The 26,767-nt window shown below is 30.1% G+C and overlaps 2 protein-coding genes and 1 long non-coding RNA gene across 3 annotated transcripts; 2 read left to right on the top strand and 1 right to left on the bottom strand.

Moving 5' to 3' along the window:
- Positions 1–746: 746 nt before the first annotated feature.
- On the top strand, positions 747–6,808 carry LOC130805228 (peptidyl-prolyl cis-trans isomerase CYP21-1). Its single transcript, XM_057669907.1, has 7 exons — positions 747–1,077; positions 2,729–2,807; positions 4,502–4,549; positions 5,216–5,239; positions 5,347–5,529; positions 5,720–5,795; positions 6,300–6,808. The coding sequence occupies exons 1-7, from the start codon at positions 979–981 to the stop codon at positions 6,469–6,471; spliced, it is 681 nt and encodes a 226-aa protein (XP_057525890.1). The 5' UTR covers positions 747–978; the 3' UTR covers positions 6,472–6,808.
- Positions 6,809–6,849: 41 nt separating this feature from the next.
- On the bottom strand, positions 6,850–24,141 carry LOC130805229 (protein HIGH ARSENIC CONTENT 1, mitochondrial-like). The gene is made up of 6 exons (XM_057669908.1): positions 24,071–24,141; positions 23,868–23,948; positions 20,722–20,795; positions 7,799–7,869; positions 7,092–7,145; positions 6,850–6,976 (listed from the first exon to the last, which is right to left on the bottom strand). The coding sequence occupies exons 1-6, from the start codon at positions 24,085–24,087 to the stop codon at positions 6,872–6,874; spliced, it is 402 nt and encodes a 133-aa protein (XP_057525891.1). The 5' UTR covers positions 24,088–24,141; the 3' UTR covers positions 6,850–6,871.
- Positions 10,947–14,189, top strand: LOC130805230 (uncharacterized). Its single transcript, XR_009040168.1, has 3 exons — positions 10,947–11,613; positions 11,862–13,819; positions 14,061–14,189. It is a non-coding gene; the product is annotated as an uncharacterized LOC130805230 (long non-coding RNA).
- Positions 24,142–26,767: the final 2,626 nt, after the last annotated feature.

Raw genomic sequence — 26,767 nt, forward strand, 5'->3', positions numbered from 1 at the left:
GTAAATTAATCTGTACAAAAATAACAAAAAAAAGAAAAAAAAAGTTCTGCTAATCATCAAAGAAACGAAAATCAGAAAAAGAGGAATTACAATCAAAATGGTAACTTTAATTTAGAAGAAAATAAGAATTACAATCAAGAAAAACAAAAGGAATTACATGAATTTACAAGAAAAAGAAAAACATAAACGAAAATCACAAACACTACCTGAGACAGCCGGAGGTTCTGAAATCTGGAGGAGTACCGCCGGGAAGCTTTAATGAAGATTGGAGATTGGAGAATGGAGAATGGAAATGTGAAGAAATGAAGAGGGCAAGAGGCAAGAGGCAAGACGGCTGGATTCTGGAAGAGGAAAGTGAAGTGAAATTTTAGGGTTTGCAAAACATTAAAAGAGGCGCTTAGCCGCTTACTTTCTTTTTATTTTTTACTTTTTTTTTTTTTCTCTTTTCGGTTACTTAAAATTTAAAAATTAAATTGATTATTAAATATTTAATATATATTAAAGTAAGCAGGCGGGCGGGTATACCCGCGGGTATTTTTTACGTGTCGCTACCCGCCCAATTAGCTTGGCGGGCGGGTATTACCCGCCCAAACTTAAATTTTTTGTTAAAAACACTGTCCATGCCCCCCCGTTTTTCGAGCCGGACAAACCGGGCCTGGCGGGTAGCCCGCCCATGAATAGCTCTACTCTACGGACAAGTAACTTCGTGTGCTCCTCTAGGACGATATCAACCCAATACAAGGACCTCTTCCTAACAATAGAAGCAAAAAAACGTCATAAAAACCTTTCTCTTCCAAACAAATTCAACGCCAGTAAGCATTTGGTCAATAAAAAAACAGCGTTACAATAATACTCTCGCAAAATCACTGTATCACACACTCATTTGTTCTTCCAGTTCGAGAGTATCAGTGAATTGTAATGGATTATTGAGAGCTATAATTTGCTGAAGAAACATCTGCCGAGTGAAAAAGAGTGAAGATGCCAAGAGAGATCTCCGCATTTGGTCTGCCTCGATGGCTTTTTTTCTTTGCTGTTGCTGTAATCCTCTTCGTTTTCGTTTTTACTTTCAATTATCAGGTAATTTCGCTCTTTTCATAGACTTTAGGTTATTTGTTTCCCGTTCTTTTTTTTTTGTTATTAGGTTTTGATCTTTGAACTTGTAAATGATTTGCTCATGTTGGAAAGTAGGATCTGTGTCATTGTTTGGTTTGTATTTTGTAATTGCTTGTTATTGTGTTAGGGTTTCAGGATGATGCCACGAAATTATATGTCAGATTTTTGGTTCGGAAACTGAAGCCGTTTAAAGAATTTAATGTATTAGTTTTGGAGATCCTTAATGTTTGCTCGCGAAGTTTTATATCTAGTTATACTGTGAATGTGATAGTCATTTAGTGTTGTATTGTTGTGATTTTACATGATAATTGCAATGTTGAAATGATTAGCTTTGCGTTTCTTTTAGCATCGTAATGAGATGCAGATTCGTGCCAGTATTGGCAATATGAGTAGCTTCTTGGATAAATCTATATCACTGCTCAGAAATCTGTTTCTGGCGATATTGATTTGGCGTAATGCTTTGCATATTGAATCTGAATATTAATCTGTTATGTTGCGTTTGGGAACTAGAATTTTATTTGAAAATCTTAAGTTGGCTCAAATTTAGTGCTTGACTAATTAAAATTTTCAAATTTGGATTTAAGCTGATTCCACCCTCATTTTAAAAGTAGTTAAAGTTAGAATTTAAGAATGGCTTTCTAACATATGATCTTATCATTGAAATTTATAATTTGAAACAAATTACTTGTTATCAAACACAATCTTATGGTTTTCAGATTGTTGCAATTAAGAAAACTATTGTGGTATAGTAACAAGAAGGAGATTGATAACATCTTTTGTGTCAAAATTGAAGCCAATTTAGGAATGTGAGCATCATTTTGGGAGATCCTATGACCGCGTCCAAAAATATTCATCTAGCTAGAGTGATTTGTCTCGTGCTTTTCCCTTGTATTTGATGAAAACAACTTCCAAAATGAGTAGTTTTGAGTCTGATTAGTTGTTCTTAGTCTATTGCATTTTCTTTTTGTTGCTCTTTTCTTTCTTTGGCTTTAACATTTGGAGTTTCTTGATATGTTCATTAATTCACCCTTGTAAGTATTATGACTTAATTTGCGGCATGAATTCACTAATCACCTAAAATGTCCATAAATTTGGGGCATGAATTAGGTAACGGTATCTGTGTGAAAATTTAGGGTTGAGGGATGGGGGAGATGACTATTATGGGGTCTAAGGAATGAGAAAGGATGATATACTTGGGTTTTTGCTGAAGTAGTTGAACACACTGGATAAGTAATTATTCTTATATTGATTTTGATGATGCTGATATGGTGACGAACTTGAATGTAACCTCGTTTGTTAGTTTGTTGGACTTTTGCTGACTGTGATTTGTTGGATATGTGGTACATTTGATGATCCTTTCTCGAATTAAGTGGATTATTTTAATTGGTCTCTTTGAAATGAGGGGTAGATTTTCATTTGTATTTTGTGAATTCCTTTGTTTTTCTATTAGCACCAAAGAGAGCCTCGATTTGTACTGGTTAATACTCTATACTTTATAATAATTTTTGATTAAAATCTTTTATTCAAAGAATGCAATGGACTCCTACATTTTAGAAAACAACTATTTCTTATTTCTTACATTGAACCAAATCTTCCCTTACCCTTTCATGCGCAGGGCTTTGGGAAGATTGAGGAGGAACCTGAAATTACTCACCGAGTGTTCTTGGATGTTGACATGGATGATCAACGATTAGGTATCTCAATTCTTAATTATGCCACCCAAAAGTTGCTCACTTTGTTTGTTGCTCTTCCTTTTGGTTCTTTCTTTGTTTTCCTTTTGTTTGTTTTTAAGTACAATTGAGGTTTGTATGGCATGATCCATATCGGCGTAATTGTGTTAATATGAAATATGCTTACCTCATAATTTGGAATTTTACAAGGGTATATTTATTTGGACTAAAGCATTAGCTTGATAGAAGGTTAGTTTGGAGTGGAATATTGTTAATTTTTTGCCAAATAAAATTTTATGAATGAGCCAAAAAAAATTACAATGCTAAATTGTGACAGCATGCTCAAATACAACCCATTGTTCACTGCTTCATCATCTACACAAACTCATTTCTTGGACCGATTCCTTGTGATATTCTTCTTGCGCTAATAATGGAACCATTAGGTGCTTTATATTATACTCTCTTTAAGTACACGTACACCTACAATCAACAACTTAAATTACGTCTCTTAGCACTAATTTCCAGGGTTTGCTATTACCCTGATATCTGCATTCATAGCTAGCCAAATGGCATATACAATTATACACATTTACCAAAAAACAACCCTTTTGCTTAGTTTCCATCCTTTTGTGGTGGACCGCGAGGATATTCCAAAGATCACGGGGGATGTTCTAAAGACACAAAATAACATTGGTAAGCAGTTTGTGGTGGATTATTAATAAGTTGATGAGAATGTTTATAGAAGTTTAAAGTTATTTTCATTTAATATCTAAATTATATTTTTTCAACAAAAATTCTAGCTCCTATTGGGACATGAGAGTTGGGACTTAGAGTGTGTTGTTTTGGGACTCAAACTACCTGTTGACCAGAAGTTAATGTTGTGTAGGCAACATTATTAACTTGACACTATATGACAACCTTCTCTAACTCACTATGTGTTTTACTTTTACTCCTCAAAAGTTGTCTTTAGATATTAACAGTTTAACACTGATGATTCACGAGTTTTCAGTGGAGTTTGGCTACTTTTAGATATTAACAGTTTAACTTGACACTACATTATTAACTTGACACTACATTATTAACTTGACACTATAAGACCTTAAGGGTATCTATAGCATCTGCCTGGTTTCTATGTTTTTCTGAATCTTTTAGTTACATTATAATGGAGCAGATATTTCTGGTGTGTATTTTTTTGCTTTCAGCTAAGGAAGGTGAGGGTGTTCTTTTTCTGGATTTGTTCTCATCGGTTTAATATTTCTTGTTTAACTTTTAGAAAGACAGTAATTGTGCTACATTGTCCAATTCCTAGTTACAGTTTGGTTTAAAGTAATTTCCTGCTCTAGTAATCTCTTGATTTATTTTGTTGATGGGAGCACTTTGCAGCTAGTTGCTTTTCTAGATACTAATGTTGCATCCCTTGCATTGTAATGTTTGCTAATATTTTGAACTTCTAATGTGTTTGGCTTACTTTTGACTCCTTTCCACATCCAAGTTGGTGTATCTCCCTAAATGAAGAGTGTATCTTCCTGTTTAATTTACTCAAAATTTACTTTTTCTAACGTGTAAACTACTTTCTCTTACCTTCTGGCGAAGTTGAAGCCTATCATGATTTTAAATTCTGGATGATGTATACATCTCTTGTTACTTCAAGTTAGTAGTTAGTACAGTAGATTGGTCTGTTTAACTTCGAAGCTTTTTGACTCCCAATTATGTGGCAGGTAGGATCGTGATTGGATTATTTGGTGCAGTTGTTCCAAAAACTGTTGGTAGGTATATGCTATGCCTTATTAAACTGCATTTTACTATAAATGTAAGACTTTTTTCCTGTGTTTATATTTGATATGTTAGATTCTCATGGATATAGAATGTAAGAACATATAAGATTTGCAAGCTTATGCATACTAAATTAATTCAAGTGTGAGCTGCTTATATTTTTTTGACAGAAATATAATGCTTTTATTGAGATGTTATGTACTTCTATCTATATGACTCAGCTTCTTCCAGTTCCCAAACTCAAATTTGGTAATCGATACTAGATGGTGGGAATGGTAATGGAAAATTAGTGTAATTTTGGTAGGATCTCTTGGCAAGTTTAATGGTCATGCTTATTCTCTTCAACAATATCAATTTCTTCACAATAATCATTCCAATTCATAACCATAAATGGTATTAGGTGGCAATGGATACTTGTGAACAAAAAAACTTTTTATGATCAAACTTTCATTACCATGGGAGTAACATAATACATATCATAAAAATTTACACTACAAATCATTCTCATTCTCACCTTTTAGTACCGATTACCAAACGGGCCGAAACTGTACTTAGTGTCATTGCTAACAATATCACTTTTGCCATGGATAATTGTTGCTTTTTGGTATTTTTAAATTAATTCTAATTCTTTTAGTTTTTGGTACCTCTTTTTTTTACAGATAATTTCAGGGCTCTTTGCACTGGTACATTTACTCTCACCTAAAAATTTTGCAACTCATGTTATCATTATATCGTTGGTTTCCAATATATGTACTCTTAGGCCATAATTTCCTGCTTCTTTTCAATGCAGGGGAGAAGGGGAAAGGTGCCAGTGGAAAACCTCTACACTACAAGAAAACTCCTTTCCATCGTATAATTCCTGGGTTCATGATTCAAGGCGGTGATATTACTCACGGTGACGGCAAGGGTGGAGAATCAATATATGGCAGTACCTTCCCTGATGAGAACTTTAAAATAAAACATTCACATCCAGGTCTACTATTTACAGATATATATATATATATATATATATATATATATATATATATATATATATATATATATATATATATATATATATATATATATATATATATAATTCTTCTAACGTTTGTGTGATTACTAGGTTGTGTCTTCCTATCTAATTTCATATGTTTTCACCTTAAGTATTCCCCTTTTTGTAGGAGTCGTGTCTATGGTGAACTCTGGACCCAATTCCAATGGTTCACAATTCTTCATCACCACTGTGAAGGCAAGCTGGTAAGTCATGTATATTCCATCCCCACAACTTGCATCCAGGTGGAATATGTATGCCCCCATCCCCTAAACCTAAAATACATAATAAGATATTGAAAGAAAGGATTCTTATTATGTAGAAAGAGATGTCAGTTCTGCTCAGTCTTCCATATGATTCCTTCTAAAATCAGAGACACATTTATATTTTGTGGTTCTTTGATTTATGTATCCTTTGATCCTTGTTATTATTATTCCCGGATCATAGCTCACTGTCTTGCTACTTGTTTGGTGTCATGAAAGAAACACTTGAGAGTAGGGTTTAGGGGGTTTGCTTAATCTACTGGTACAAAATCTGTGAATGGAAAGCTTTATTTCCAAATTTTGTTGTGTGGACTTGGACATTTTGTTGAGCTTTCTTTTATTTTCTTCTATAGGAATTTGGGTATGAAGTCTACGATTATTGAAGCTGTATTAATAATTCTGATTTACTGATTTGATTTTCTGTGAACTTCTGGTAAATTTGTTCAGGTTGGATGGAGAGCATGTCGTATTCGGGAAAGTTATACAAGGCATGGATACCGTATATGCAATTGAAGGAGGAGCTGGAACTTATAGTGGAAAACCTAGGAAGAAGGTGATCATAGCTGAATCTGGCGAGATACCCAAGAGCAAATGGGATGAAGACCCGGCTAAACTTTAGGAATTTTGCTTCTATTCTAGTGTTGGAGAAGGTTTAGTTAATTGTTTGTCTCATCATATGATCAATTCTTTATATGCTGTATGTTGTTCATACATGTCTGAATGAGGGGAGAAAGCGAAAGCCAGAAGAATTAAAATCAAGGTCCATTTACAACGTCGTTGGCGCTTCATTCAGTCCAACTTCCAGTCACAATCTCTTGATTGTTCATCAAGTGCTATTATTAGCTCTATTTTGGTACATTTTTAGACATGTAATATAGTTGTGATGTAAATGGTGATCGACTTCATTCTTATCAGAATTTAGAAGCTGCATAATGATACAAAAGTTTCAGAAATTCAGGCAAAACAACGATAATTGATAGTTGATTATTGATGTTTGATAGTTGATACATAATAAATCTTCAAGGGTGAAATTTGCAAGCAGTTTTTTCAGCATTTTCACCGGCAAATCCAGCATCAACCCATGCAGAGTAACCTCCTTCAATATTGGCAACATGCTCATAACCCTATTAATCAATACATATCACATAATTATCTTTTTAATTACAATTTTTCTTTCTAATTATAAACAATTAATTAATCACTTTAAAAAATATTAACATTTATTTACAAGACACGTACTTCATTTTTCAGATCAATTGTCGCTTTGAGACCTCTACCGCCACGGTTGCAAGCCTGACCAAAAACATGTATGTATTCAAGAGTTAAAACATGTTAAATTGTTAACAATGTCACAAGATATGCAACATGACTTTACAAATTCTAAGGCCTTTTGAGTCTACCTTAATTATTGTTACTTTGAAACAAACAGTTTTTATTAAACTGAATTTATTTTATTTTATACGAATAATTTTAGTTTTTTACCAAGACATTTTGAAAACAGTAGGTCTATTAAGAAACCGTCTCTTTGAAAGACAGCTCTTAAAGTCCAGCCCAATTCATTAAAAAAACACCTACTATAATTTTTTATAGGTATTTTGTATACTGAAATAAACATATAAAACACTTACAACACATAATATAGACTCCTATACCAAATAACCTAAACAACTACAACATATAATATTAGACTATTATAGCACATAGCATAAATGCATGCAACATCACACTTTTTTTTTACATATAAGTAACAAAAGAACATGATTAATGAGTTTTTATTTATTTACTTAGAATCTCAATTTATAATCTATGCCTCGAAGTAAAATCACCTATATTTGATAAAAAAAAAATAATAATTACTTTCATATGTAAATGTTAACGCAAATAATCTAATACATAATACGCCTGTTTTATACTAAACTTATACTTTGTAACATCTTAATTCTTACCACAACTAATTTGTCATCCTTTTGGCTGACTTCTAAAACCTGAGCAATAAAGTCTTGATTTTTCACTCGCCCTGAAATTCAATAAAAATCAAAAGACAAATGTACATAGATGTATATCATTTGTTAAAATATACTATTTAAACAAGAATAAGTGCAATATATAAGACTTTAGAGTAATATGGAAATTTCAATTTGTCACATTATTAATAGTTATTATTCATTTTTAGCAGAGCGATAACGAAAAAGATTTTATTAAAATCCATAATTGAATTTCTATGAAATGTTAAATTTCTACTCAAAGCTAGTAATGCCAGGATTAATCAAAACTTTCAAATTATCTTCACTAAATATTTTATTCCCAAAATACTGTTCAAATGACAAGATCAAATAGAACCATTCAGATTGTGAGGAATTCAATAGAAGCCTTATCGATATTAAAAATGCATGATTTTAAAGTGAATATTTTGTTATATATAATATATTACGAAGTTTTAACTATCAGTTTAAGCTTTTGGTTGAGTTGGTTCCTTGACATGGTATTATAAGGCAACTGATAAGAGGTCTAGAGTTCAAATCTCACTGACCCATAATTTAAAGTTGACTATTCAGCGCCAGGTATGAAGAGGACATGTGTTGCATCCATACATCTAGCCCGAAAGGCTCTTGTATAAAGGGGCGTGTTAAAGTATATAACATATCATAAAACTTCAACTATCAACTTAAACTTTTACTTGAGTTGGTTTTTGACAATACAATAATTTATTAAAATAGATCAACTTCTAAAAATAAATTACTTCTTCCATTTATTTATGTTTGTTCACTATTGGGTAAAACACATCTATGTATCAATATAACTGAAGTAAAATACTGCTTATTATATATTATATATGTCACTATGTTAGTATTTTTATTTTTTTTCTTTGCAAATGTATTATTATTATTATTATTATTATTATTATTATTATTATTATTATTATTATTATTATTATTATTATTATTCATAGAAAGAAACTACATTAGAATTTGATTGGAAGTTGAGCAATAAATTGAGCACCCATACTCTTTTGAGTACAAAAACTAGCCTGTAAAAAATATGTCCTAAATTTGGTACTACAAGAGTTACTTTAAGAAAACTATGTAATCCTTGATAATAGGTTAAGCGCATCTTCCCCTAACGCTTTGAAAGTGGAGAAAGTAAAAAGGAATTTATAATAATAATTATTATTAAGGATATTCTATATGATAGCGACATATTTTAATAGAACACTAGTGGTAGCAAATCTTTAAAAAAATTCTACAGAATAACATTGTAATGTTGTACTTAAAGCTACAGTAACATTAATGGGCTAAAAGTCATTTAGTTGTGAAATATCTTACTTGCCTTTGTCTTCTTTCCTTAAAAGTACAATAGATTTTACAGCTAAGATTTGTTACCATTGGCATTTCAAAAAAGTATGTTGCTAACATATAGAATATCCTTAGGATATTTATAGCTTAACTACCAATTAAACATTTTTAACCTATTAATATCATTGTAACCTTAAGTAAAACATCACAAATGCTACTCTGTGGTACATTTTTTAAGATTTACTACCACTGACGTTTCATAAAAATATGTTACTACCACATAGAATATCTACTATTATTATTATTATTATTATTATTATTATTATTATTATTATTATTATTATTATTATTATTATTATTTTGACGATTAAATAAAATTTATATTAATTTTCAAAATAATTACATCAAAGTATTGGGCGTAAAGGCTCTCATAAATTAGGAACGTTTAGAGCTGTTTAAAAGTGACCCGACTCGAAAATTCGAACCGAAACTGAAAGTAAACCGACCCGAAAATGTGTTCCTTTCTTTGGTTTATCGAACCGACAGTACCCGAACCGGTTGACAACCGAAAATGGGAAAGCTGAACCCTAGCTGTAACCGACACATAACCGTTAACCGAGATTACCCGAACCTAATAATGACCGACCCGAGTCATATCCGACCCGAATCATGCTTGAAACCGAATTCTATCCGACTTAACCCGAACAAATTTTAGATCGAACTGCTGTAAACCTAAACCAATTTTTAACATAGAAGTATGATAGAGTCATATTCAATCATCTTATTTGTTAATCTAATAAAGTGTTAGATATTTCAATAAATTAAACTTTATAAATACATGGTTTCCTATATTTAGAGTTAATAATCAATGGTCAATGTTTATTTAACTACTTTTAATCGAATTAGATGAATATTGATAGAACTTTATAATTTTAATTTCCGATCAAACAAGTAAAAGTAACAAAGTAATAATGATTACTAATTGATTTGCATTTTAACTATTTTTGCTTTAAATAGAGGGAATCTTGTCATCAATTAAAAATTGACTAACAACTTAATTTGATATTGATTCGATCGATAGTAATTAGTAATACGTAGCTGAATTTTGCTTTTAAAAAAAACTCAAACCCGATCTGTACCCGACAAAACCGAACCAATTAGTAATCGATGACAACCCGAGACCGATTGACACTCGACACGAACTTCAACCGACACGGAACTGAAACTAACCCGATAGCTTGAATAACCGATCTCCAACCGAACCGTGACTAACCGACTCGACCCTAGTGAGACCCGTTGTAACACACAGCCGAAAAATAGCCGATCTGAAATACAACTGAACGGAATGACACCCGTCCGAAACCGATCCGATCACCCGAATGATAATTATTTTTTTTTTCTTTTAGTTATTTTAATTAAATTTTTTATTTTCTGATTTTATGTTAATTTAATTTTTTGGTAAAAGTTACCTATGTAGAGGTTATCATCATCATAAAGTTCAACATATTTATGATTAATCAATTGATGGGATTATTGAAGGAAAATTGAATATAGGTCAGATTATTCTAAGTAATTTTAGCGTCAATAATACAAACTTTCACTGATTTCCCTACAATAATATGAACTTTCGATTAACTATGAATAATATCAATTTTAATATGAATTTTCCTCTAGCATCCTTAACCTGTTGAAACCTACAATTGTAGGTCAACTTGCCCAAAAAAAGGAAAATACAAAAAAATAAAAAAATACAATAAAAAAAAGTAAGAAAATTAATTCCCCACCCTCCCCTATCCCTGCCGAGCCCCCATCCCCATCCCCCATCACTACCACCATTTCCTCCGTTAACACTCTCACCATTCCCTCACCCACTTTCAACCACCACCACCTTCATTAATAACCACCACCAAAACCGACTCCCCTATCCCCTACGCAGCCCCCCACCACGCTCTACTCTCCACCACCATCAAACCCTTCCCTCTACTCCGCCACCACCGACCCTTCCTTGAATAGTGCCCTACATGGATATCCTCTCCTCTCTTCACCTGATGTGACCCCCACAAACAACCATAACCACCCACCCTAAATGCAAAGCAACACCATAAAAATTCGAACCAACATTATCTATACTCTACATTTTCACCATCAAAATCGACTATCAAAATCAACCATCACCATTAAATTGGTGTTGCAGATGTAGGGTGGTAGGCCTTGTATGATGGGAGGCGCTATCGTAGAGGGAGGTGGAAGGGAGGGGATGTTGCACAGATGGGAGATTAAAGACGGGGAGTTGAGATTGTTTTTATTTGAATTTAATTTATCTTTGTTTTGGTAGAAATCACATGTTTTAAAAGTTACATGTAAAATTGGATGCTATTGAAAAACATACCCTAAATTTGGTATTATTCAGGGTTAATCGAAAGTTTGTATTATTGTAGGAAAATCGGTGAAAGCTCCTATTATTCAAGGTAATTTTTCATTATTATTATTATTATTATTATTATTATTATTATTATTATTATTATTATTTTAAATGAGTTCACCATTATCCATTTTGGATGATTCTTTAAGTCAAAAGCTTGTTGTTTGTGTTGTTCTTGTTTGTGTTTTGCAGACTTTAGATTGTGTTCTTGTTTGAGTTGCATTAGAATTTTGTTTTTAGTAGTTTGGTGCAAGGTGTTCTTGAGACTTAACCTTTGATTCTTTTGGTGTTTAGGTTGTAAGTTCATCAATTGGTAACAAAGCCAAATTGAAGGTTGTTTAGAGGTTTCTTGATTGATCTTGTAGAAAGAATGGCATCTATGAAGTTAAATATTGAGAAATTTGATAGAAATAAGAATTTTGGATTATGGCAAGTGAAGATGAAGGTCATAATTGTGCAACATTGAGTGCAAAAGGCTTTGAATGGTGTGGAGAAGATGCCTTATGGGATGTCTATGGAAAAGTGGGAAGAGATTATCTTAAAGGCTTTGAGTGCAATCTAATTACGTCTTTCAAAAGAGGTGCTTAAAGAAGTTGTGAAGGAATGTACTTCTAAGGGTATATGGGACAAACTTGAGTCAAAATTCATGGCTAAGAGTGTGACCAATAGGTTGTTGTTGAAAAGTAGATCTTATGATCTTAGGCTTGAAGAAGGGAGTTCTCTTAAGGCATTTGGATGAGTGTTCCACAATTGTCATAGATTTACACAATATTGATGTGGTTGTTGATGATTAAGATTTGGCAATTTTCTTATTGAGTTCTTTACCCTGCTCTTATAAAAACTTTAGAGAGACATTGCTATATGATAGGGAGAATCTTAGTAGTGCTGATGTGAAGAATTCTTTGATTAAAAGAGACCGTATTAAGAACCAATTGACACAAAAATAGAATGTGTCAAATAAGGGGTTGTTTGTGAGGGGAAGAGCATATGATAGTAGCCTTGGGGGAAAGAACAGGAGTAGGTCCAAGTCTAGGGTATCCAACAAAGTAAAGACATGTCATTATTGCAAATTGAAGGGGCACATAAAGAAAGATTGTTGGAAATTGAAGAGGATTCAAAAGGAGAGTGGCTCTAAAGATTCTACATCCAGAGGTGCTAGCTACGTGTTTGAAAGCTATGATGGTGGTGCCTTAGTGGTTACCCCAAGGAATGGAGTCTTGATTCCAGTTGTTCTTTTCATATGACTCCCAATAGATTATTCTTTTACACTTATGAGAAGGTGGATGGAGGAAATGTAAGCTTGGGTAAGGATGACACTTGCAAGGTGGTGGGCATTGGTAGTATGGCTATCAAGATGCATGATGTGATGATTAGGGTGCTTAATGATGTTAGGCATGTACCGGGGTTGAAAAAAAAATCTCATATCCCTAGGTACAATGGATGTTTTGGGATATAAATGTTCTTGTAAGGGTAGTTTCATGAAGATAATAAAGCGTTCGCTGATTTAAATGGAAGGTAGAATGGTTGGATACTTATATGTTTTACAAGGATCTTTGATTACCGATTCGTTGAACGTCACCACTTCTACTATGAGTGAGTAAGAGACCAAGTTATGACACATGAGACTTGACCATTTGAGTGAACAAGAGATGAATGTGTTGAGTAAGAAGGGTGTCTTTGATGGAAAGAAGCTTAGGGTGTTGCCCTTTTGTGAAGATTATGTTTACGGGAAGTACAAACGTGTTAGCTTCAAACTCATTGTTCATAATACCAAGGGTATTCTTAATTATTCATTCGGATGTTTAGGGTCCTTCAAGAGAAGGGTTTCTTTGGGCAAATGCAACTACCTTCTTACGTTCATTGATGACTACTCATGAAAGGTTTGGTGTTTTTTTATTAAGACTATAGATGAGGTCATAGGTGTCTGCATTAATTGGAAAACAATGATAGAGAAGAAGATGGAGCGGGACCAAGACATTGAAGACCGACAATGGGCTTGAGTTCATTGAAAAAGAGCTTCTCAAGTTTTGTGCTAAATAGGGTATCACAAGGCATCGCACATATGTAGATAGGCCTCAACAAAATAAGGTGCTCAAGAGGATGAACAAGACATTGCTAGAAAGGGCAAGATGTATGTTGAGTCAAGCAAATCTTGGAAAGGAGTTTTTGGCCGAGGTGGTGTCAAGGGCATGTTACTTGATCAATCGTTCTCCACACACAATTCTTGACTTCAAGTGTCCCCAAGAGGCATGGTATTAATTTATAATTGATTGCTCAAATCTCTAGTAATTTTTTGATGTAAGGCATATATATACATGTCAATGAGGGGATATTTGAACCTAGAGCTAGGAAATGCATATTTGTTGGTTATAGGTTAGGTGTCAAGGGGTTTGGTGTGATAAATCTAAAAGGTGGTTACTTCTAGAGATATCAAGTCTGATGAGTCATCTATACTTACTTGTTCTTTGGATATTGTTGTCACTAACAATGTAGGTATAAGACATGATGCTTGTGAGGAGGTGGAGCCTCCTATGAGTGAGGAAGCAACAAGGATTGAGAATGACATATATCAACCGTTAGAATCAACATCTCGCAATGTACTGGGGTCAAAGAGGCATGTAAATCCAACTAAAATACAATTAAGGAGTTTGATTACGGTGAAAGCTCCCAAGAACAAGAGGATTGAGTGATACAAGTGGGTCTTCAAGAAGAAAGAAGGATTGTCTAGCGAGAGTGGCCCCATCTACAAAGCAAGACTGGTTGCAAAAGGTTATTCTCAAGTCGAAGGCATTGATTTCTGTGAGGTATTTTCTCCAATGGTGAAACATTCTTTGATTAAGCCCTACTAGCTTTGGTGGCGATGGAGGACATGGAGTCACATCAATAAGATGTAAAGACTATATTTCTCCATGATGAACATGATGAGGAGATATACATGAAGCAACCGAAAGGTTTTGAGGTGATCGATAAGCAGGCTTGTATGTGTAGGTTAGAGAAGTCATTGTATGGCTTGAAACAATCTCCAAGGCAATAGTATAGAAAGTTTAATTCTTATATGCTTGCATATGATTTTATACGTAGCTCTTAAGATAGTTATGCCTACATAAGGAGAACGAGTACAAGGTCCTTGATCTACCTTGTGTTGTAGGTGGATGATATTTTGTTGTTTGTGACTACGGGCATGGTATTCACTTTGGGTGGTACAACAATTAGTTGGATGTCTTCTCTACAAGAGGTTACGAATTTATCTACAACCAAAGCGGAGTACATAGCGACTGCAGAATCATTTGAAGAGGCGCAATGGTTGAAGGGTCTCATTGGGGAGTTGTGTACAAGGTTGAGTTTGGTTTGTGGCATTGTGATAGCCAAAGTGTAATAAATTTGGATAGAAATCAGAATACATTACATAGAAGAACCAAACATATAGATATCAAGTATAACTTCATTCGTGAGGAGGTTGAAATGAAATGGATAACTTTGATCAAGATTGTAACAGAAGATAACCCGACGGATATGATGACTAAATCGTTACCTTATGCCAAGTTTAGTGTATGTTGAACTTGGTTGGGCTTGCTCTATTTAACATATGAAGTGTTAATGTTGGGGTTAAGGTGGAGTCTATAAGAGATGCATGTGATTTACATATAGAAGGAGGTTGTGATTTCCTCACCAAGAATCGTGTATGTGATTTACACACTACTCTAGCTCTCGATGATGTCTTTGGACTGTTTATGTGTTTTTGATAATGATTGACATGTTTGAGGTGTTTAGCTGGCAGACTTAAGTCAAGGTGGAGATTATGATGTTTTAAGTGTGATTAAGGTGTGAATTAGTCCTTAATCCATGGTTAAAAGTATTGTGGTGAAAAGAGGTGAAAAGGGGTAAAAATGATATAAGGTGAAAAAGGCTTAAAATGAAGAATTGGCCTTTGGAGACAGAAGTAAAGGCCGAGTCGGCTTTATGTGCTAGATCAATTATGTTTGTTGTTTTTCGGTTTCTTGCTTTTCTTAGGTTTGTATGTAAGTGTATTAGTCCCAACATGTTATATATAGGGCTAAACAGATAGATTAGACACTAATACTTTCATAACCTTTACCTCTCTCTCTCTCTCTTTCTCTGTCTCTCTCTAAATTACTCTCTTCTCTCTTATTCTCTATTCCTCAATTGTAAACATCATCATTTTTGTACCTTCACCGGAGAACCTTTAATGAAGTAATAAGACATGTAGGCTAGGATCGTGGACGTAGCCTAATTAGGGGTTAACCGCATACATCGTGGTGTTGTTCTTGTTTATGTTTTGATTGCTATAGATTGTGTTTTTGTTTGGGTTGCATTAGAATTCTATTATGGGTAGTTTGGTGCAAGGTTTTCTTCGGACTTACCTTTAGTTCTTTGGGTGTTTGGGTGTAAATTCATCACACCGACTATTCAAAATAGTCGGTATTTCACAACTAACAAAAGAAATTAAATAAGAGGAAAAATATAATTAGAACAATTTCAAGAAGATTAGGTATCAAAACATATAACAAAATTCCAAAGATAATTCTATGTACAGTGACAATTGACAACTAAATTTGGAACATAAATGCATAGATTTTATGGCATATTTGTCGATATACACAATACAAAATTAAAACTTTTACCGACTATCCAAAATAGTCTGAAATCAGTATACCGACTAATTTCTAACTATATTAAACAATCAGAATAAAAGTAAATGGTATTGTATTTTAGTAGGAAGTCAGTCGAAATTTTCTACTAACATCAAACAGTCGGTCGAATTTCCGAAAAATAAATTGGTAAGAAATCACTAAGAAACTTTTCGACTATTTTTCGACTAATAATTAGAAAGAAGATCATCGAAAACCCTTTTCTCTGAATTTCGTTACAACATGACAAAATTCTTTTTCAAAAACTTTCTAACCAATTTACCTACCAATTTTGAACTGAAATATTGGTCTTAAAATTAATTTTAATCAAGAAAATCTAACAAACCCCTATTCGAATCCAATTCTTCCCACATAGAAAACTAACAAAACTTTGAACAATTCACAAAATATTTCAACCATTGTGAGACTTGCTATTTAGCGACTATTCTTATTGTTATGAGTCCAGCCCAATTGAAGTAAAATGTTTCTTGTTTTGGTCCACTTAGTTGGTCCATTTTTTATTACATTTTACTAGCTTGGATTAAGTCTAATTTAGAGACTTAAGTTGTGACTTCCTCTAGAAGTTTTAAAGGGGTTATCTTGTGGTAAACATGTGACCAAGATAAGGTGAGTAGTTTTTAAGAACAACACACACAAAATAGAGAAAAAAGGGAGGTTTTTCATTTTCGGAGTTTTTAGGGCAGGCTTCAGTAATCTGTCCAGTGCCGGAAATTGCACCGTCGGAGCTTCCTCAAATTTTGGCAGCTTGTTCCTGACATCAAGAGCTTCATTTTGAACGATTGGATCGTTGTTTTGAGCTCTAGTTTGGTCACAGTTGTCTCTGGATAGAAGTGCTATTTTTGGATGTTTTCTACTTCTCTTGCTCTCTAATTTCAATCTCTTATTGTTTATTGTTGTTGGTGGGCTGTAGATTGTTGTGAACTACATTGGGTTCATTTTACCCTCAATTTTATCATCGATAAGAGAATATTAAGGGTGGACTCCTCAAGAGGTCTCGTGGTTTTTATCCTTTACATCGAAGGGGTTTTCCACGTATAATTTGTGTGTGTTGCTTGCATCTTATTCTACTTATTATTGATGCTTTGTGACTAAAATATTGCTGTCCACATTTCATATTCTTGTTGTGTGATATTTTGGGTTGATTGGTTTGGATATTTAAAGGATTGTCTTGAGTTGGTTATCTAGTGAGAGTCGTAGTGACCTCTCCCGTTCTTTACACTTATGTTGTCTTGTCATTGTACTTATTGACTAACGACTAATATACTTTAATGCCTTATTAGGGCTGAACATGGTTTGGTCTAAACCGTAAACCAAACCGGACCAAACCGTAATTTAAATATTTGGTCTGGTCTACGGTCTAAATGGTCTGGTCCGGTTTTTTTTTTTTTAAACGGTTTACGGTCCGGTCCCGGTTTTAAAATTTTCAAACCAAACCGGACCGAAAAACCGTATTAAAATCATATTTTAGGGGATTAGGGCAAGTGGGCAACTACTCGTGAGTGAACTCCTGCTGCTGGCTGCCTCCATCTCCTTTTCCAAAATCGTGAGTCGTAAATTATATTCTACGCTATCTCATTTCTCTCTGCTCTTCAAAGAATCACATGTGAGTTTCCGTTCTTCAAGATTTCATTTTCGATCTCGCTTGCAATTTCGCATTTTGATTTGATGTATTCTAGGCCTTTTGCAATTTCGCTTGCAATTTCGATCTCTGCTCTCTGCAATTATATTCTAGGCCTTTTGCATGCGCTTGATAGTGACAATTCAGTTGTATTGCTATCCTTGAATTTCGTCTCCAAATTATTCATTTGTCAACTAGTTTAGTTGGTCTCCTGATTTTGGATTATGGTTTATGCAACAGGAAGTATTAGGCTATTATAAGCTGCACTAGCTAATAAGCAGATGTTTTGTAGGTGGAATTTATGAATCTCGTAATGTTAAATTGTTTGATTGGAATTTGATTGGAATTTATCAATTTTAGGGTTTGATTGGAATTTTGATATGTTGAATGTTAAATTGTTTAAATTCAAAGAATGAAGAATCTCACTCAAAAAAAATTAAAAAAAACCGTAGACCAGACCAGACCAAACCGCTCTAGAATGGTCTGGTCTGGTCCGGTCTGGTCTCTTGACTGGTCTGATCTGGTCTGAAAAATTTTCAGACCGGAATTTCTGGTCTGGTCTGATTTTTCTGTCAAACCGGACCAGACCGGACCGTGTTCAGCCCTATGCCTTATAATTTATATTTAAATGTAAAAAGTATTTATTGTGTATAATTTTATTTAATTATTACTATTATTATTATTATTATTATTATTATTAGTGTTGTTATCGTATATTATTGTCACAGTAGTGTTGTAAGAGTAAAATATTAGTCGTATGAGTTTTGTAATAGTAAAATATCAGCCGTACTAGTTAATTATTCGTAGTATTAGTATAACATTAGTAAATTATTAGTCAGTTTAGTGTTATATTAGTGAAATATTAGTCGTATAAATAATATATTAGTAAAATACTAGTATAATATTAGAATATTATTAATACATTATTAGTGGTATTAGTAAAGTATTAGTATATTATTATTAATATAAGTGCATTATTTGTAAATTATCAGTCGTATTAGTGTTTTATTAGTATATAAATAGTCAGGAATATCTGATATATAATTGTGCAGCAGGGAAAATAGTCAAAATTTCCCACTAACATACTTCTAGTAAGAAATGAGGCATAAATTGCGACTAACAAAACACAGTAGGTAATTCACTTGGAAATTTTCAATTGTTTAAGAAAAAATTATTTAAAACTACCTTTTCTATACCCTTCTTTACAAAAAACTACATTTTGTAAATTTTTTTGCAAAAAACTACCTTATTTAAAGTATTCTTTGCAAAAGACTACCTATTAACGGTTTCTTAGTGTTTGACCGTTGAAACTGACGTTGACCATCACGTGCAAGTCACGTGATGTATTAACATTTTTTTTTTAAAAAGTAACAATAATAATAATAATAAAAATAATAAAAATAAATAATAATAATAATAATAATAATAATAATAATAATAATAATAATAATAATAATAATAATAATAACAATAACAATAATAATAATAATAATAATAATAATAATAATAATAATAATAATAATAATAATAATAATAATAATAATAAAATTTAAAAATAAAAAATAAAAAGAAAAATAAAAAAAATAATAATAATATTTACATATAAATAAAAATAATAATAATAATAATAATAATAATAATAATAATAATAATAATAATAATAATAATAATAATAATAATAACAATAATAATAATAATAATAATAATAATAATAATAATAATAATAATAAAAATAAAATTTAAAAATAAAAAATAAAAAGAAAAATAAAAAAATTATAATAATATTTATAAAAGTAATAATAATATAAATAAAAATAATAATAATAATAATAATAATAATAATAATAATAATAATAATAATAATAATAATAATAATAATAATTAATAATAATAATAATAATAATAATAATAATAATAATAATACTAATACTAATAATAATAATACTAATAATAATAATACTAATAATAATATTCTTATTATTTTTGTTGTTATTATTATTATTATTATTATTATTATTATTATTATCATTATTATTATCATTATTATTTTATTTTAATTAATTTTTTATTATTATTTTTATTTTATTTTTATTTTTATTATTATTTTTTTATTTTTATTATTATTTTTTATTATTTTATTTTTATTTTTATTTTTATTTTTATTTTTTTATTATGATTTTTATTATTATTATTATTATTATTATTATTATTATTATTATTATTATTATTATTCCTATTATTATTATTATTATTATTATTATTATTATTATTATTATTATTATTATTATTATTATTAATATTTTTATTTTTATTTTTATTTTTATTATAATTTATATTATTTTTTTTATTTCTTTTATTTTTATTTTTATATTACTATTACTATTATTATTATTATTATTATTATTATTATTATTATTAATATTATTATTATTATTATTATTATTATTATTATTATTATTATTATTATTATTATTATTATTATTTATTTTTATTATTTTTATTATTATTATTATTACTATTGTTACTTTAAAAAAAAAAAATTTTTAATACATCACGTGACTTGCACGTGATGGTCAACGTTAGTTTCAACGGTCAAACACTAAGAAACCGTTAATATGTAGTCTTTTGCAAAGAATACTTTAAATAAGGTAGTTTTTTGCAAAAAAATTTACAAAATGTAGTTTTTTGCAAAGAAGGGTATAAAAAAGGTAGTTTTAAATAATTTTCTCTATATAATAGAAGTCGGAATATTCATTCACTGTACAAATTTTTTTAGTGACATTCCCCGTTGCTCAATAATTTATCCATACTTTATTTGTTGATAAACATATAAAAGATGTTTAATGACAAAGAGTCTAATACACACCTTCTTCGGTGACAAACATGTAGGGGATGTTTACAGCACCTTCAACATGTCCTTTTTGAAATTCCGTCTTTGTCCTACCAATTGATGTAGCCTTATATTATTACAAATCTATGATTTATTTTTTTTTAAGCGGTCGTAATGAGAATGTAAGAAATCAAAACTAACACTATTTTCTAAAATTAAGTTTTGAAATAAATTCTTAGAGTCAACATAAGAAATTCAAAATTCAAATCAATTGGAAGTAAAACATATGTTGAAAATAAATAATTAAAATTGAAATTGGAATCAATGTTTTGAGTTGGTTTCTTGGTAATCTTGATCAACACTATATATAGTAATGAATTCTATAATTTTAATTTGAAAAAATTATCTAGAATAATTCAACTTTTTTTAATAATTTTTCTACAATAATCTCATCTATTGATTAACCATGAATAATTTCAACTTTAAGTAATCACGTAGATTACAAGTATTTATTTGGGTGGAAAATATTACAAGTGAAAAAGCATGGGGAATATAATAATGGAAGAAATAATTTTTGGTGTAAATTTATACGTGGTTTGGCATTATTAATGGAGCATAAATAAGCCTCAAATGGAATGGTTTGGTAGGATGGTAATATTTTGATGCTAATGTAAACACTCCAAATCAGCATATCCTTCAATTCTAAGAGCATAAAATCAAAAAAAGGAAAAATATAATAAATAACAGAGGAAAAAACAGAAATTCAAAAGAAGAAAATGCAAAATAAATAGAAGAAAAACAAAATATCAAATATGAAAGAAAATCAAATGAAGAAGTACAGAAAATCAAAATTTGAGGAACAATAAAAATTAGGAAGAATTGTATAAAATCAAAACTTTAAATCAGAAAACAGGAAATTAAAAGATGAAATCAAAAACACAAAAACAAAAAAAAATCAAAATCAAAAAATAGAAAACTAAAAGTGAAATCAAAAACACGAAATAGAAAAAAAAAAATCAAAATCAGATGCAGAAAAACAGAGGAATCAAACGAAAAAGGAAAAACTAGAAGAAGATTTCAAAAATAAAAAATATAAAAAATTAAAAAAAAAACCTCAAAAGAAGAGAAATTAAAATCAAAAAAACTGAAAAATTAGATGGTGATAGAGATAGTATAATAGTATATGGAACTTGGTCCAGTAAAAAAGTTGAAGAAGATAGAAATGGTGAGAGAAAAACAACTCCCTTAGTACTCCCGAGGGGGGTAGGGTAAATGTTTACCCCAAATAAAAAGGAAAGATTACTCCATCAACTTTTTCCTCCCAACCCAACCCTTTGGTCTAGCCCAAAAAATTTATAAGATTACTTTTTACCCCATAATGCCCTCATTCCAATAGGCCCTAAAAGTATTCGCTTAGAGTAAATTTAGGTAACTCGATGACCTGCTATAATAAGTAATTCACCAAAAAAATAAATTTAAAATAAATTTAAAATTAGAAAAAAATTTAAAAACTTACATAAAAAATTCAAAATAATAAAAAAAATAAAAATCATAATTTTTTTTGAACATTTTTTAATATTTTTTTCGACATTTAATTTTAATTTATCATTTTTTTAAAAAAGTAAAACTTATTACAGCAAGTCCTCCGGTCGCCGGGTTTACTCTAAGAAAATACCCCTCAATGTTAATATTATTTATGGTTGATAAATAGGTGGGATTATTGTAGGAAAATCATAAATAAATTGAATTATTTTAAGTAATTTTTCCTTTTAATTAACTGTATCAAACTTGAAATTTATTGAAATATTTATTATTCCTATAAAAAAAACTAAAGGTTAGAAATGATGATGCCATATTGCATGGTACTCAATCCACGCGCTAACTGTTGCAAGGGCGAAGTCAAAATTTTGGATTAAGAAGGGCCAAATTGTCAATTAATTAGCAAATTATTTATTATATAAAAACTAGTTAAACATTGAAAATTTTAAATTCATTAAGACTACAATGAAATTTAATTAAAGCAAAAATTATATTTACAAATAAAGTTGAAGTTATAATTACCCCTTTTGAAAACAAAACTAAGTGTTTTTGACTTCATAAATATATTTGTCTATTTACTCTCCAAAAAAACACTATAAAAATTAAGATAGCAAAAATATAAATACACACTAAAAAGGATGAATGTGAAATTATAAAAGATAAAGAGTAGTGACTTATAATATAAATTTATTAGTCTATTAAAAATAATTGTTCCAATTTGGGTTTAATCAAACCTTTACGAATATATTACCCAAACCATTGAACCATAGTAATTTTTATTATATTTATGCACTCTTAAATTATATATATTATATTAATAAGGAAGTCAAAACCAAAATTACAATGAATTACATTTTCAACAACGAGGCCGAGCCTCCCTGGCTCGGCCGCCATGTGGATTCACCCATGAAATGTTGTGTTGAGTGGGTGATAAATAATGTATGAACTTTTTTACCACACACGAATTGTTGCACCCACAAATTACCACATGAGGAAATCAATCTAATATCCATCCCCACAAATTTCAAGCTTTTCTCATAGAAAATATATATCTTTTTACATAAATTCTATTTTATATTCAAATCTATTTTATTCTTTAGCAAAGGATAATTCAAAAAAAAAAAGAAAGAAAAAGACATATAGTGAAAATTAACTTGTGCTTCAATTTCAATGTCCATAAAAATTCCCAAAAAATTAGCAAAGCTCCAACATTTTAGGTGCACTACTACCGAAAATATTACTAAGTTATTGTTTAGAGTTCCATAAGTAGAAAATTAGCAAGTTAGTATATTAAGATTTCCAAGTTATTTTTGGGGCAAAAACAAAAACCTAGCATATTTTCAAACAAAATAACTGTCTTCCATTCTATTGAAGCAAGTTGTAAAGTTTGATTTTCAAAATAAAAGATTAAGATTAAAACTTACAAATATTGTCTTTGTAAATTTTTTATTCAAACTGTCTTTACTATTCAAATTATAAAAAATATAATTTTTTTTACTATGTTTTTATGTCAGAAACTGGAATTAATTATAACTGGTTTTTCAATTTTAAGTCAACTCAAGAACAGTTAATAGATTCCAAATTTTTAGATCTGACATCAACTACAATCAGTATAAAACCATTTTAAGATTGTATTATCTTACCTTACATCTAAATATCGATATCCAGTACTAAGAAGACCTTTCGCCGTATAAACATCAACATTCTTAACTTCTTCAGAGGAGCTACAAATTACAAATTTAGTAAGTAATGTCAAAGATTAAAGACTGCATGTAATAAACTTCACAACAAATCAAGAATAAAAGCAATACAAAAAAAGAAACTAAACTAGGCAATAAAATGTTACCTTTTAGAACCATCCATGGACTTAAGAGTATTTTCAAACTTAATGCTTAGCAACGTAAAGAGAGATATCAATGAACTAATTATATTATAGATCAAAATAGAGCACATGGCCCAATATATGTACTATTTCAATTTACAAGTCATCGATTAACTTAATTAACTAAATAACTGTTAGTCTGTTACCAACTTACCATTAAATAATTAAATACTTATTATATTTATGTATGTCACACCCTTTTGTGTGAGACGGTCTTTATATATAGATTGAATAATCCAACTAATATAATTATTAGCAAATAACATTTTTTTTGAGGTTGTCTCATTGAGAAACAGTCTCTCACAAGAGTAGCTCTATATATATAGGGGTACCATACGGCTGTATAAATATTTGCGATATGCTCCAATAAAATTTAGTTGAGAATATATTATAAAATTACATGTCGATCCACATAATAAATATATTACATTTTCGCTTTAACTCATCATATATCATTTTCAAATTATGAATATGTTTCTGTCCTATTTGATGTTTTCATTATAATAATTTCATTTTAAAGAATCTTTATATTATTTCATTCGTCTTATTTTTATTTGCAGCTCTTGATATATGTATAAATATTAATTTGTAGTTAAAGAATACGACAAATAAAAGTGGGTTGGAGAAAATAAATGAATGAGAGATTAAAAGAAAGAATGAATTTGTATGTGGATAAAAGAGAATTGTGGGATCATTATCGAATGAGAAATTGTGCAAAATAAGTGAAATAATACAAAATAAAATTAGGGTGCAAGTTAATTGGGACAAATAGGGTATGTGACATTGTTATACATTATTAAGCTTTGATAATCCTAATTTTAATATTTTATAATGCTTACAATCTCCACATGTTTTTCAATAACTTTATAAACAAATTATAATACTATAGTTTTGATATTTTGCGACTAACTTTACTTTATATTATTTAATATTTATGGCCTTCTTATTATTATGATTTAAATATTAAAGGTAAGTTTTCAAAAAAATTATTAGATCAAATCATACAATCATAAAATCATAGAATCATACAATAATATAAAAAAATAAAAAAAATAAAAAATAGATATGACGATTTTTAAATTTTGCCAAATAAAGCATTTTTACAAGTTCAAATGTGATGATTTGATATCCAAAAGTTTTTATTACATTAATTATGATTTTAAGTATTAATGGTAAGTTTTCAAAAGGATTTTATTAAATCAAATACAATCATACAATACTATAAATTAACAGGAAAAATGTAAATGACAATTTTATAGAACTCTGCCAAATGAAAGCATTTTTACAGGTTAAAATATGATTGTGGGACATTTAACTCAAATAATACAATCATACAATTGCATCTTGTTTTAAAATTTTTATCTATATGTATTTTTATACTAACAAACTTCTTGCATTGTACGAGTTTGTATACTAGTTATATCATCAACGCCTCTCCTGAGAGAGCGTCTTTATAAGAGACGGCTCTCCCATGCCCAACCCAACAATTAAAAAGAAGAGAAAAACCTAAAAACTGACGCTCCGTTTGACCCTATTTGAAGTTGATATTATAACCTATTGAAGTTGGTATTATAACCTATTAAAGTTGGTATGTGGAGTAGGTGTTATAACATGTGAAAGTTGGTAGTTAGAGTTGATATTATAAACTATTTGGAGTTGATGTTATAACACATTAAAGTTGGTATTATAACCTATTAAAGTTGGTATCTGGAGTTGACATTTTAACCTATTAAATTGTTGTTCATACCAATTTTAATATGTTATAATACCAACTTTAACAGGTTATAATACCAACTTTATTAGGTTAGGACACCAACTCTAAATAGGTTATATTACCAACTCCAAATACCAACTTTAATAAGCTAAACCACAACTCCAAATACTAACTTTAATAGGTTATAATACCAACACTAATAGGTTATAACACCAACTTCATTAGGTTATAACATCAACTCCAAATAGGGTTGTTAAAGATCAAAAGTTTTGGGTGAAAGCAGCCAGCTATCCAATTAATTCATATATTATATCAGAAATATTATTGGTAAGAATATAAAATTAGATAGTGAATAAGTGAATCAGTGATGACATACATCTGACTTGGATTAAATTAATTATAATAATTAAGCAATTAAATTGAAACTTTTAAGAAACGTTTCATTTTCAACCTAACTTCATGGAGCTAATTTTTTAAAATTAGTTTCGTAGATGTTTTTGAGTTGTACAGAGTGACAGAGGCAAGAGGATGTAATTGGATACTTCACATTATTATTAAATACAAAATGCTGACAGTTTCATTAATTAAGTGATCATGCATTTCATGCTTATAAAATAATTGTATTAGATGAAGTTTTGAAATTTGTATACATGGAAATAATTTTTTTTCTCTTTTTAGGGGACGTTAATTCGTTTCAAGAATTTTTTTTAAAACAATTAATTACTGTTACTTTTTAGTTTTGTTTATATGATTTGGCAAGAGGTTTTAAATAAAAGTTTTGGATGAAAAAATAATTTTAATTCATTTACAAAGGTCTTCCAATAAGATTGAAAAGAAATTACGTTTTTTCCATCTTTTTGAAACTATCACTATTTTTTCTTCTAAACTTTATAGTTTTCCATGAAATCGAACAAACAAAACTAGATATCATATCTATTTTTATTAAG

The sequence above is a fragment of the Amaranthus tricolor genome, chromosome 2, assembly GCF_026212465.1.
Source record: "Amaranthus tricolor cultivar Red isolate AtriRed21 chromosome 2, ASM2621246v1, whole genome shotgun sequence".
NCBI classification, from domain to species: Eukaryota; Viridiplantae; Streptophyta; class Magnoliopsida; order Caryophyllales; family Amaranthaceae; genus Amaranthus; species Amaranthus tricolor.

What these genes read in the sequence shown, in the direction of transcription:
- LOC130805228 (XM_057669907.1), top strand. Translation starts at nt 979, where the DNA reads ATGCCAAGAGAGATCTCCGCATTTGGTCTGCCTCGATGGCTTTTTTTC. An exon ending in CATGGATGATCAACGATTAG is followed by an intron (nt 2,808 to 4,501) that starts GTATCTCAATTC and finishes ATTATGTGGCAG; the next exon opens with GTAGGATCGTGATTGGATTA. An exon ending in AGTTGTTCCAAAAACTGTTG is followed by an intron (nt 4,550 to 5,215) that starts GTAGGTATATGC and finishes TTTTTTTTACAG; the next exon opens with ATAATTTCAGGGCTCTTTGC.
- LOC130805229 (XM_057669908.1), bottom strand. An exon ending in AGGATGACAAATTAGTTGTG is followed by an intron (nt 7,146 to 7,798) that starts GTAAGAATTAAG and finishes GTTTTTGGTCAG; the next exon opens with GCTTGCAACCGTGGCGGTAG. An exon ending in CAATTGATCTGAAAAATGAA is followed by an intron (nt 6,977 to 7,091) that starts GTACGTGTCTTG and finishes ATTGATTAATAG; the next exon opens with GGTTATGAGCATGTTGCCAA.